Raw genomic sequence first — 14,076 nt, forward strand, 5'->3', positions numbered from 1 at the left:
AGCCCGTGGGTTTGAAGTGCTGCGCGGTGGGCCTGGCTGCAGGACTCTGATCAAAACTTAGGAAGAGACACCTAGTTTCATCAGCTGGATGTTGTATCTCATGCGAAATACTTCCGCCGGATAATGTTCCTAACACTGAACATTCACTGGAAACTTGTGAAATGAAATCCCACTACCTTTAATTACTCGTGAATGGCAATACGGAACACATCAATATACCATGACTGGACCGGTGAGTGCTTAACATCAGAAGAATATACACATTCACAACAAACTCAATTAATAAACACGTTTAAAGGAGCGTACCAGGTAGACAGGGTCAAGAAAGTGGGCGTGTCCGGTTTTGAATGACTTCATCCATTTTCACTACATTTAGACCAACACGATGAATATGAAAAATGCACACTCTTCGTAAAATGGTACTAAGAAACACACACATCAGTAAATGCATTCACTGAAGTTAGAAATACACATTTTACGTGAATAAAAATAAAACACTTTAAGAACAGTACTCACAGGCTCAATTATTGTGGAGCGTTGATAGCTTCCTCCGCTTAGTGTTTTTATCCTCATTGCTGACATAACCCGTTCTTCATCTGCTTTCAGCATTTATTTAACACGACATTGGAAAATATACACAATAAACAATCTGTCGCACCATTATTGTCACGCCCACAATGACGGCGTTCAAACCAGAACTGTTGATTGCCATCTCTTCCTAAAGCAGCTCAGGAGAGAGAGAACAGAAATTCTTTATCATTTTCACAATCCAGGTAGTTTTCCTATACCACTGTTCTGCAGACACAACACAATGTGATGGCACCACTAACCCACCTCTGAAGTTCTTCAAAATAGGGATCACCTGTTTCATAACTCTGCAGAAGACCTGAATATTGTCCTTAGTGTATACCCTGAAATGTACAGCATATTACCTTTGACATCTCAAAATGCCCACGAAAATAATTCACATGATAAAAGTGAATCTCACTTGTTTATTACTTACATATTGAGCTCAATAACATCTGTCTTGGTGGAATCAGACATTTCTAATTGGCTACAGCCAAACCTTACTTTTCCAGACCATCACCGCCACCACCGCAAACCTAAAACACCCTTAATCCTCATTGTCATCTCACTTTCTAGGACTTGAAGTGCAGTAACATTGTAGTTACAACCAATAAGCCATAAGTACCGACTAAACCTTCTTTCTACGTTATAATTTTGAAAGTTTCTAGGCAGTAAATTATTTGCTTTCACAGTTCCAAAGGAAACTTTTTGAGTAGGTCCTAACTCTTCTTCCTTTTAGTGCAAATAATAATAATAATAATAATAATAATAATAATAATAATAATAATAATAATAATACCGAGCTCGACAGCTGCAGTCACTTAAGTGCGGCCAGTATCCAGTAATCGGGAAATAGTGCGTTCCAGCCCCACTGTCGGCAGCCCTGAAGATGACTTTCCGTGGTTTCCCATTTTCACACCAGGCAAATGCCGGGGCTGTACCTTAATTAAGGCCACGGCCGCTTCCTTCCAATTCCTAGGCCTTTCCTATCCCATCGTCGCCGTAAGGCATATCTGTGTCGGTGCGACGTAAAGCAAATAGCAAAAATAAAAATAATAAAACTTGCTTTACATCCCACTAACTACTTTAACGGTTTTTGGAGACGCCGAGGTGCCTGAATTTAGTCCCTCAGGAGTTATTGATTTACCTTCGGGGCTTTTCTTAAAACACTTTTCGATGACAAATATTTTGGCAAATTTGGGAAAATAATTGGATATGCATCAAAGAGAAGCTCAATTGCAAGTTGCTTTACGTCGCACCGATACAGATAGGTATTTTGGCGACGATTGGGCAGGAAAGGGCTGGAAGTGGGAAGGAAGCGGCCTTGGCCTTATTTAAGGTACAGCCCTAGCATTTGCCTGGTGTGAAAATGGAAAACCACGGAAAACCATCTTCAGGACTGCCGACAGTTGGGCTCGAACCCACTATCTTCCGAATACTGGATACTCTCCGCACTTAAGCGACTGCAGCTATCGAGCTCTGTAAAGAGAAGCTCATTAGGTTTAGGTGGTAGTATAGTTGACTTTACTATCACAAATGCTATCCCCTGTTGAAAAATTTTCGTGTGTGACATGTTTTATGCATACGACTGAATCCTTCTCAGGTTCCCAATTATCCCGTTTAAAATGACAGAAATCCACTTTTGTTTTAATTCCTCGTCTGAAGGAAAACTAAACGAGGTAACGTAACCTTTTTTTAATGCTATATTTGTTACGATACATGGAAAAACAACATTTTCTGGGCATCTGCAAATACATGAAACATTTTATGAATAAGCCAAATTCAGTCCGCACCTTCACAAATAATACCTAACGTTATTGATTTAACGCCCCACTAACTACTTTTACGGTTTTTAGGAGATGCCGAGATGCCGTAATTTTGTACCGGAGGAGTTCTTTAACGTGTCAGTAAATCTACCGTCTCGAGGCTGACGTATTTGAGCACGGCTTGTAACTGTAGTCGGCTATGAGAGAAACACTTATTTTAACACATCCAGGTCTTCTGGTGGTCTGATTTTAGATCTTGATTATTTTGAACATGTTACTTTCTTGATAGGTTCTTCCCAGATTTCCATTGATATGTTGGGTTGGGAGCTTTGTTGAATTTTTGGTCGTAGGGCCCTGTATAGATCTGACTCAGCTCCCGTAATGACTTTTCTTTGTGCCTCTTCTATGTATTCCCTTTTCATATTTTTGAGCATGAATTTCTATTCGTCCTGTTTTAGGGTTAAATTTTGATAGTGTTAGGGTAATTTCATTTTTGCCTTGTGGCCATGCTGATTCTGTGATTCTGTTATTTTAGACTGTCAACTTCAAAAAGTGGTTCGGAGGAACGCGGCGAGGGATTTCTTCTTGTTTTTGTTGTCTGTAGCAGACTGAATTTGTGACTGTGTGAAGTTGTGTGCTCGCTGTGTTGAATTCTGTTAGTCACGGTCTTCTCAGGCAGTCATGGCTAACGTTCGAGTTGCTGTGGTAAGTTTGAAAGCCCTTTGAATTATATTTAACGTTTCGGTGAAGAATTTACAGCTGTAGTCAGTTGTATATTACTTTCCCAATTTCAGGTTACAGGCGGTAACAAGGGCATTGGTTTCGAAATCGTCAAGGGGCTCTGTAAGAATTTCGATGGTGTGGTATATTTAACTGCAAGGGATGTTTCAAGAGGAGAACAAGCAATTTCCAGTCTACAGCAGGTAGGCGATACCACGCCAATAGCTATTAAGGAACTAAAGCCTAAGTTATGTACTGGTATCGAAGCCACCCCTGGCGCAATTTTTAAAAAATGTACTGAAAATATAATTTATCCATTATGACATTTGTGTAGTAGCTCACTTTTGACTGGAACATTTCCTGAAATACTAAAGCTCTCTGAAGTCATTCCAGTACACAAAAAAGGGCCAAGTGATAAATTACAGAACTATCGACCAATTACTGTACCAACTGGCATTTCAAAAATAGTCTATAATAGACTAGTAATTTTTACAAAAAGAAATGTACTATCAAATTCACAGCATGGATTCAGCACTGGGATGTCAACACAGACGGCCATATATGAATGTATTAAGAATATGCCTATATGAAAACAAATTGACAGTGAAATGAAGATTAGATTACATTGTGAAATTTTGCAATAAAAATTTTCAGTGCCATTAAAAAAACAAAAGTACTTAAAATTCAGTCATTTAGGCTGCTAAGATCTTTGAATATTATTTTAATATTTTTTAGTTCATTACTATTTTTATAATTAGTGTGAAATTACCAAATTCAGTTCAATAATAGGATTTTTAAAGTGGCTAATACCTTAACCCTCAAACCGGTAGTTGAAATAGCTCTAACCGGGGGAGTGCACCACACATTTGCGGTACGTGATGTACACTGACTGAGCGAATGTCATGGGATAGCGGAGCACTGATGCGCAGGTGTGTTGTCTGTGCACCACACGCCCCCTGTGCCAGCGGCAGTTGTATAGGAGACCTTGTGAGCAGTGGCAGGTGTAACATGGAACATCGTCGTGAGCTGACACCGTTCGAACGGGGTATGGTGGTCGGTGCCAGACGGATGGGAAGTGCGATTTCAGAAGTGGTGCGGGAATTCGGCTTCACACGATCAACCGTGTCCAGGGTGTATCGTGAATGGTTGAATGCGGGTGTCACCGTCCATAACAGACGAACGACCGGCCATCCAGCCACCCTCGATGACCGTGACCGGCGACATCTGAGATGGATTGTCAATAGTGACAGACGGGCAACCGTGCAACAAATCACGGCTCAGTTCAACACAGGCTGTGCTAGACACGTCTCCCAGTGGACAATCCGTAGGAACATGGGTTCTATGGGGTATGGGAGCTGGCGCCGCACACGGGTGCCACTGTTAACCCAATGTCATCGGGCACAATGACGCGCATTTGTCGCCAGTCACGAGGGATGGACCCTGGAACAATGGCGTAACATGATATGGTCGGACGAATCACGATTTCAACTGCACCATGCCGATGGGAGGCACCGTGTATGGCGCAGACCACATGAAGTGATGGATCCCACCTGCCTTGAAGGTGTGGTCCAGGGCGCTGGTGTCTCTGTTATGGTTTGGGGTATATTTTCCTGGTATGGAATGGGCCCCCTAGTTCCAGAAGAGACTTTGAATGGTACACTGTATGTTGAGCTGCTCGGAGACCATCTTCACCCATTTTTGGCCTTCCAGCACCCAGACGGTTCTGCGGTGTTTCAAGATGATAACGCGCCGCCACATCACTCCCACGTCGCCCAGGAATGGTTTCAGGAACATGCAGCGGAGGTCCAACGACTGCCATGGCCACCCAGGAGCCCTGATATGAACCCTATCGAGCATATCTGGGATGTCCTGAAACGCTGGCTCCGTGCCATGGATCCTGCACCCACGAACAGATCAGCATTGGCGGTCGCTCTACAAATGATTCGGTGTCAGCTGCGTCCAGAGGACTACCAGGGACTTGTCGACTCACTTTCACGGCGTCTCGCAGCAGTTTGCAGGGCCAGAGGAGGCCCCACACGGTATTAGGTGACTATCCTATGACTTTTGCTAAGTCAGTGTATGTCACTGACAGATTTATTATCCACAGAACATGGACATATAATACACCAAAACATTCAGCATGAACTGGACTATTTGAAAAGTGGTTTGCATTTACCCTCAGTGTAATAGTTTTTAATTTTCTGCCCCTTTTAATGCCCCCTCAAAAATCAAAATACTTTTTACTTAGGCCTACACACCAAATATAAATGACTAATCAGTTTTTCTGAAACTTTTTAAAATATACATTTTGTAGAGAAATTAATTCTGACGATAAGTATACACATTTTAAGTGAATAGTAGGAATTATTCAATAAAAAGTACTGTAGTTGATTGAGTTCTAACCAGTGGGTGTTAATAACCTACCTCAGGAGGCACAACACTTGTCCATTGTGCTGTAGTGGGCCTTGAATTTACAGATGCATTTAATTCTATTACAATACCTTCATCATTTAAATCCAAAAATGTAGCCATCATGTGTGCATAACACACAGTGAACAATAAAAGCAAGTCACAACAAAATCAACCATTTCAAAGCTGTACGAATTACAACATTCATTTGTTTCAAAGATATTAAAGGTAAATGGATGTATTTAAAACATTCCACATTCCAAGGAGAAAACATGACCGAATAATGCTGTCATATGATGGAAATATTAACTACCTCTGACAGCTGTATTTACTGGTAGAGTAAACCTGACGATCTATCGTCAGTAGCGGTTGAGATAAGAGCACACCTGCCGATCTGTCGTTACCTACCTGTTCGAGGGTTAACTACAGTGGTGTGATCAGTTGTTCCTTCGAAAATAAACTATTGTTGTTTTACTTTTTTGTTATTACCACACTATAGAAATAAGTAGTCTAGTGTATCAACATGCTTTCTTAAAATTTACGATTAATATAGTTTTGCAAATCTACAGGCCAAGAGCTTTCGTCAGAATGCTTTACGATGTCAGTTCAGCCATTCTCTCAAAATAAATGTAACAGAAATAAGCCTAGTATTTTAAATATTAGCCTGTACAAATATCTTACAAATTATACACCTAATCATCTTGTTAATTGTTCTTTGAGTGTATTGCAGCACTTTAAATAACACATAAGTCTACACTTGATGTATTAAAATAACTTGAACAAGTTAAAATTCTTATAAAACTAATTTCAGTTGGTTACGGTATTGTACATCATGTTAACGACACTCTTCATCGTTGTTGTTTATAAGAAATAAGGTGGGGTCGGTTGATTTCACCAGTCTTTTGATATAACCATATAAATTATCCTGTCGGTTTGTTGCGTTAATACATATTGAGTGTTGCATAAGTCTGTACTTGATATTATTAAAATAATTTGTGTATGTTGAAGTTTTATCAAATTAATATAAAACAATTGTGGTGTTGTATGTCATTGATGACACTGCCTTAATTATCCATATGAAGTAAAATTGGATTTGTTGACTTCACAATGTCTGAATAGCTTGTGTGACACTTGATAAATAATATTATGTTACTGATGTTACGTAGTGGGTTATTATAATAAGTGAAGTCAATTGGTTATTTATTTTAGGGGGAACATCCTCTCAGTGCTATTTTGTTAGGTTCTTGATGAAACATGTTTGTTGAGAATTCAGCAGTATCTGTATGTGTATTTGGGCACGGTGTGATGGATATCTATAAATATAGAAAAGACCAAGTGAAAATGAGTGAAAACTGAAAACTTATCTATTTCACGCTCTTCCCATTCCTAGTCCTTTCCTGTCCTATTGTCGTTGTGAGACCTATCTGTGTCGCGACATAAAGCAGATTGTAAATTGTACTTTTTTTGGTTGAAGAAAGAACAGGGAATTCTTGTCCTCTTTTTCCTGTGCCAGTGCTGACGTGAAATTCTTGGTTCCTCTGTGGTATTAATTTGTCAGAGGGTTGTAGGGCCTATATTGTGGATTTCTGCAACTTGGATAAACTCAAGGAATCCATAACTGCAGAATTTCTTATTTTGCCTCCAAAGTTCTATGGACATTACTGGAGTTCGTGTGAAGGCTATTTTTGTCAAAGAACATTGCCATTGCTTAGTAGAACTCATTACAAAGGTTGAGGGCTTCACCTACCCAACTGCACATCTCTTGTATTCTGATTTAGAAAGGGTGAATTCTCATGTCAGTACTCTAGAGATGGGTAAGTTTTCCTGTGCCACAAAGATGGACTTGGAATCACTCAAGCAGCTGCTGTTAAGACATCAGTCAGGCAAGTGGTTACACAATTGTTGCTGAAACTTAACCTCCTGATGTCTCAAAATCAATCCAAGTAGTCATTTGATGGACGTGGAGCTTTGGACCCGAAAGTAATTTTGTTAAGGGAAGTGAACCCCTCCCTTCTTGCTGACCTTGGGAAATTGCCTGCTTTCCAGGGAATGAATCAACAAGAAATGGTGTCGTGATTTCTGTGAAGTCAGGAATTGTGTTGATGAATGCAGATCAGAAATCCAATTTAGCAGGGAATGTTATGAGAAGTGTATTGAAGGTTTGGTTGCCATGTGCTGATGCAGACTGTGAATGGTTCTTGTTTTCATACAGCAATGTCATTACAGGCAGGAGGACAGAAAAGGGGAAAATGTTGCTATTATGCCAGTTTTTGCCTTTGAGGGCTAAATAGTTTTGTGTTACTGCCAGAAAAATTCACACAGTAAGATGGTTGTAAATTTTGTAAATAGCTTACATATAACTTTTTGAGAAAAATAAGTTGGCTGTCGCTGAAAAATAACATTGCTTTCAGAGGGGGGGGGGGGGGAACCCTCACCTTGCATGTCCCTCTCTATTTAGTCCAACCAACTTAGTCTGGATCTGCTTGATTTGTTCCCTTCAGTCGTAGCCTCCATTTTAACTTCGGTATCCTTCTCTGTTCCGTCCTTTTAACATGTCCTAACCATCTTGGCTTTTCTCTCTCGATTTTGACTGAAAGCTTTTTGCTCCAATTTCCTTCCTGTCATCATCATTTCGTACCCTGTTCTTTCTTGTCTTTCCTGTCATAATTTCATTTCACTGGCCTGGATTTTACTTACCTTTTTGTCAGAATCCAGGTCTCTCAAAATTGTGTCAGTATGGAAGAATAATACATCTTACACATCACCTGTTTTATGCTTCCTTGGTACTTCCATCTTCCTAATAAAGTGCCTCACACTCTAGTAAAATGCATTTCCTTCTTGTCTTTTACTGATGGCTATGTCCAATTATGCATCAGTTTGCTATTTAAGTACAGTACTTGAAGTTTCCACTATTTTAAGGTCTTGATCCCCCAGATTTTAGGTACCTTTCCCTTCTCTTTCATCTCTAGTCAGCACCATTACCTTTCTTTTCACATTTATTTTCATTCTATAATTGCCCATATGTTCTCTCAGTATATCCCGTTGCTCCTCACCCTACACTGTCATCTGCAAATATCACTACCTTTAACTCTCTCTTCTCAATATTTCCGTTATCTCTTTCACAATTTCATCTATTACCATTATGAACGACGACAGCACGCTTCCCTTTCTTAATCCGGTTACATTTCGAACCATCCTTTTCCACCCACGGGGTTGTGGATACTGCTGCAAAGATTACTGCACCTTGCCTGCACACATGCGTTCATTTCTTTTTCAAATAATTTCTACTTTGTAACTTCCTTTACCTTTTCTGGCCTTTTCTAAATCAAGGCACAATTTCTCTTCCACATTCTTATTGCTTTTCTATCATCTTTCTCATCTCTAAAGCCATAATCTTTTAGTTGTCTTTCCACATTTCTTTTCATTCTCCTTTGTAGCATCTTTTGAAAAACTTTTACTGCTTATGATATGAACGCAATTCCTTGATAATTATCACATACTCCAGTTCACCCTTTGTAATTATTGGTATTAATAGTCCCTTATTCCAGTCGTCTGGTGCTGATTTTTCTTTCCAAATACATCTGAATACACAGTTCAAAAAAATTAGGGGAACATGTTTTTGAACGTATGCCATGCTCCACAGAAAAATACCTCTCACCCAAGTATGTTACCAACTAAACCTTTATTCTTTACCATTGAAGTATAGAAAAGAACATCGATGGTTTCGTGTTCATTTTCAGAACACAAACGTAAATGTCCAAATAGGGGCAAAAATAAAGTGATAACAGTCCTCCAGGGTGGATTTTTATCACAGTTGGAGGGCTTCAGTATGGTGTATGTCCTCCATGAGCATTTATCACAGCTTGGCACCTACGTGGCATGCTCCGTATAAGTTGTCGGAGGTCACGTTGCGGTATCAGGTTCCATTTTTTTCAATGAGAGCCTGTTCGAGGTATTGGAGAGTCTGTAGTGGAACAGGACACCTACAGACACTTCTGTCAAGCCTATCCACACATGCTCGATGGGATTAAGGTCGGGATTCACTGCTGGCCATTCCATCTCTTGAATGTCCAGTTCTCGCAAGAAAGCTCTGGTCATGCGCGCTGTATGAGCTGTGGCATTGTCGTGCATGACTACGAATTCAGGGCCAACACTGTATACAGCAACCAACACATGCTGTAGCAGTATCTGCTCGATGTACCCTGCAGCGGTAAGATTACCACAAACGACGACAAGATCCGTACGGCCATCAATACTGATGCCACCCGACACCATCATAGAACCTTGTCCGAATTGGTCATCTTCCTGGACAACATTTGGCATGTACTGCTCACCATGGCATCTCCATACACATTGACGTCCATTCCGCTGTGTCAGGGGAAATCTGGACTCGTCTGTGAGCAACACAAGTCTGCATTGGCGAAGTTGCCCTTTGACGTGGGTACGGGCAAACAGGTGAGCATCGCGATGTTGCTGCGTTAAATGGTGCACTCGAACAGGATGTCTGGGTCATAAGGACACTTCTCTTAACCTGTTCCTTACTGTCTGGTCAGACTTCGTGATTCCAGTGACCCTCCTGAGGTCTTGTTGCAGTTCTCTTGCAGTTGCTGAATGACGCCGCAACACACAGATGGTCAGATATCGGTCTTCCTATGGGGTTTTCATGCGTCACGACCTTGTCCAACTCTCCTTGTGAACCTGCCTGTCTCATTGTAGCGATTCTACAAGCGATGAATAACTGACAGAGAGACATTGAGATCCAGAGCAACACGACAAAAAGTCTATCCTTCTTGGATCAAAGTGACGGCCCTTGTGACTTGAACCTCATTAAGATGTCTCATGGGATGTGCTGGTTGGCGTACAATGCACTCAAATGACCGCAGTAATCTGTGTACCTCACAACTACACGCGGATGCACCACTATTCTCTTTGTTTTGAGGGGTCACCTGATTGTTTAATGCATGGCCATGCCTACAGGTGGAGTATAACTTTAATTTGACATACCCTGAGTAGCTACCGGTATGGTCTCAAGGTATGCTGTACGACCATTGGAACCCCATCTACCAAATTAACCTTCACATACCAGACATTACAAAACATGTTCCCCTATTTTTTTAAATTATGTAGTATTTACAGCCAGTGTAGACTAACATGTCCTGCTGCCTTTTTATCTTTTCCACACACAGTTTATCCATCTATTCCTGCTGATTTTCCCACTTCCATTTGTTTGACTGCAGTTTCCATCTCTCCTATTCGTATATCATTCTCAGCTTATGTCTCCTCATCTAAACTGCTTCTCACATTCTGAAGTTCACTAACATTATCTCTTTTTTTAACCTGTTATAAATTAACTGAGTCGAAACTGAAAAGAGATGGCTTCAGATATCGCAATTATAAAAAAGGAAAAAAGAACAGATCTTTCGGATCTTTCTGTCTTTTTCGTTGTCTCATCTGGTTAAGTTATTCTTTCTCCATTTTTCCTTTCACCTGCTTTGTGTAGACCTTTTCTGTTCTTTCACAAGTCCATAGAGCCATTTACCACTGTATGCATCCTCCTCCAACTCTCATGTAAATCTCCCCCAGCTTTTCTTTACTTTTTTTCTCCACCTCATTTTGATTTCCTGATATTTTCGTCTTCTTTCTTGTTCGTTTTTTTTATTTCTACCTCACACTTGCCATGATTTCTTCTTATCATTAATTTTTTTCTTCTTAAATTTGTTTTAATTTTCTCCTACCGGGCTAGTTGGCCGTGCGGTTAGGGGCGCGGGGCTGGGAGCTTGCATCCGGGAGAAAGTGGGTTCAAATCCCACTATCGCAGCCCTGAAGATGGTTTTCCGGGGTTTCCCATTTTCACACCAGGCAAATGATGGGGCTGTACCTTAATTAAGGCCACGGCCGTTTCTTTCCAACGCCTAGGCCTTTTCTATCCCATCTTCGCCATAAGACGTATCAGAGTCGATGCGACGTAAAGCCAATAACAACAACAAAAATTTATCCTGAGGAAAAACTCAAGAATTTTCTGGGCAGCCAGTTGTTCACCTGAGAACAACCTTTATTATGCTTTTGTACATTATCTTCATCACAATGTTACAAATATAACACGCTCTTTTATTGCACTCTGACATAACAATTCCACATTCAGACTCCAGTGGGACACTGGCAACAGCCAACACGCTGTTGCCCCAGCCCAGCCACTGAACTTCATCACTCACCCCAACACACCGACTCCAACTCTGACTGACTGTTCGCGGCTAACCTCCTTTTTTATAGCTCGGGTGATGAATACCGGAATATTCACAATATGGCTACAGAGGGAACATTATCGTTGCACCTCGCAGAAAGCATGCGTGTAAAACAAAGAGAACAATACATGGGGAGGCCGCCATACCCCCAGACTGGGAACTCCCATTTGACTCACTAGTTCCTTCCAGGAAGTATCCAAGGGGGCACGTAACAATATTTTAACTGTAATCATAATTCATAATTTGTTTTGGATGTATGGATTAGTAAGGACTTATTGGTTTATGCATTTGCTATCAGTTTTGTTGAAGTTCCATAATTAGTGTTTGAACAGTGATACGTTGTAACCCACAGGATTTATTCCAAAAAATAATATAGGAAATGTATTTTCAACAAACATTGATCCTTTATTTTTTCCAGCAAGGATTGAAGCCAAAATTTCATCAGCTAGATATTAGTGATCAAGGTAGTCTGGATAACTTCAAAAAGTATTTGCAAGATAATTATGGTGGTTTGGATGTGTTGGTTAATAATGCTGCAATAGCTTACAAGGTAAGTGATGCATTAATTCTGCTCGAAACTAGGTTATTTTATGAATGCATATTCAGATTTGGATGGATTGATTGATTGATTGATTGATTCATTCATTCATTCATTCATTCATTCATTCATTCATAAGAATGATACGTTTTGTCCTAATCACATTCAGTACGGTTCAATTTCCTTATAAACCTGTTTTATGTGATGCTATTCTCCATTGTCCATTAACTCGATATTGTTTATGCATGTTGTAATTATTATTCTTTCTGTCTTAAGTACTTTGTCTATTTCAGCTGGTTTCACTAGCATAAGTTATTTCAGGCTGTGTGACTGTTTTATAATGTCTTAATTTTGTTGCTATCAGTAAGCTTTTTTTGTTGTATATAGGCTTCATAAATTTGCTTTGTTCAATTTATTTATCTTGTTATACCAAGCCAGTTTCTCATTAAGACTGTATGTTATAATCTCTCCTAAATACTTAAATTTATCAACAATTTGGATTTCTTATCCGTCAGTTGTTATTTTCCAGGGAATGGTACAATGCACTATTAAATAGTAAAGGTAATAAACAGTCTCCTTGTCTTAACCCTTCTATGAGGGTGGATGGATCTGTTGTGTATAGGAAACTGCTAGTTTGTATTGGAGGATGGTGTTGTGTGGTGTAGAAATTCCAGGGATGTTAGGGACAACACACACCTAATATCCCAAGACAAAGGAATTCATTATTGAAGATTAATATCTCTGACCAGCGAGGAATTGAACCCGGGACTCTCTGAACCGACGGCCAGTATGCTGACCATTCAGCCAAGAAGCAGGACTATTGCTAAATGATATTTTCCTCCGTATAATAAGTAGCCTAATATTCCTTTAGAATTTTGGTTCTCAGTGTACATCACATAATTGTGTAGGTGTGCAGTGGCAAGCAGCAAACGGCAGAAATATTTGTATTCAAATAGAACAGTACTTACAGTCTTAATGAGAAACTAGCTTGGCATAACAGGATAAATAAATTGAACAAAGCAATACCTAAGGTATGAATCTGGTCTGAGGGCTCATTTGAGGTCCGCTCAGCTTCTGAGAGAACAATTGAAGGGCTAATCTGATGGTGATATAGCGGCCCCAGTCTAGAAAACCTTGAATAACTGCCAAGGAGATTTGTTGCACTGACCATGTGTTACCTTGTAATCTGCAGTCCTTCAGCAGTTGTTTAGGTCAGTGCCCATCAGGGCTGTTGTCTGCCTCCATAGCGCAATAGCCCTATGAGCTGCCATTCACGGAGGTCCGGGTTTGATTCCTGGTACTGTCAGAAATGTAAGAATGGTAGGAGGGCTGGTATGTGGCTAAAATGGTGCGTGCAGCTCACCTCCATTGAGGGTGTGCCTCAAAAGAGCTGCACCACCTCGGGATGAGGAACGAGTTTACTTTTATCAGGGCTGTTGCACCATGTGGTTTGGTGTTCTGCTTAGTATCTTGAAAAGTAATAGCAAACCCAGTCACATTCAGATTAGGGGAAGAAAAGCAAATTATTGTTGCAGTATCCTCCCTAATAGGAAGATGTTCTAAAAGCAAGAAGGAAGTAATTTTCAGATCACTATAAATAGCGAGAGAAAACCTTTCATTGTCTCTATGCAGGAATATTTTATGCTTTTTTTCTGCAGGCTAGAATTTAAGATTATTCAAATCTCCAAAACAGTATGCAGTTTATGAACATTGTGTTTTTTTTTCCCTGTGGCAAATATTGGTAACAATTCATTCTTCAGTTCATAAAATCTGGACTGTACCTTTTTTTGGGGGGAAACCAGCGTATATCAAGGTGAAAGACCAGTGTTTCATG

The 14,076-nt window shown here is 40.2% G+C and overlaps 1 protein-coding gene across 1 annotated transcript in view; it reads left to right on the forward strand.

The window, feature by feature from the left end:
- The first annotated feature begins 2,871 nt into the window (after nt 1-2,871).
- The window catches only part of LOC136877468 (carbonyl reductase [NADPH] 1), a 172,210-nt gene continuing 161,005 nt past the window's right edge, over nt 2,872-14,076 (forward strand). The window contains exons 1-3 of the mRNA XM_067151527.2: nt 2,872-3,038; nt 3,128-3,256; nt 12,123-12,254. Of these exons, the coding sequence (XP_067007628.1) occupies nt 3,015-3,038; nt 3,128-3,256; nt 12,123-12,254 (285 nt within the window). The 5' untranslated portion in view covers nt 2,872-3,014. The remainder of the gene's footprint in view (nt 3,039-3,127; nt 3,257-12,122; nt 12,255-14,076) is intronic.

This window comes from Anabrus simplex, chromosome 7 (genome assembly GCF_040414725.1).
Source record: "Anabrus simplex isolate iqAnaSimp1 chromosome 7, ASM4041472v1, whole genome shotgun sequence".
Taxonomy (NCBI): domain Eukaryota; kingdom Metazoa; phylum Arthropoda; class Insecta; order Orthoptera; family Tettigoniidae; genus Anabrus; species Anabrus simplex.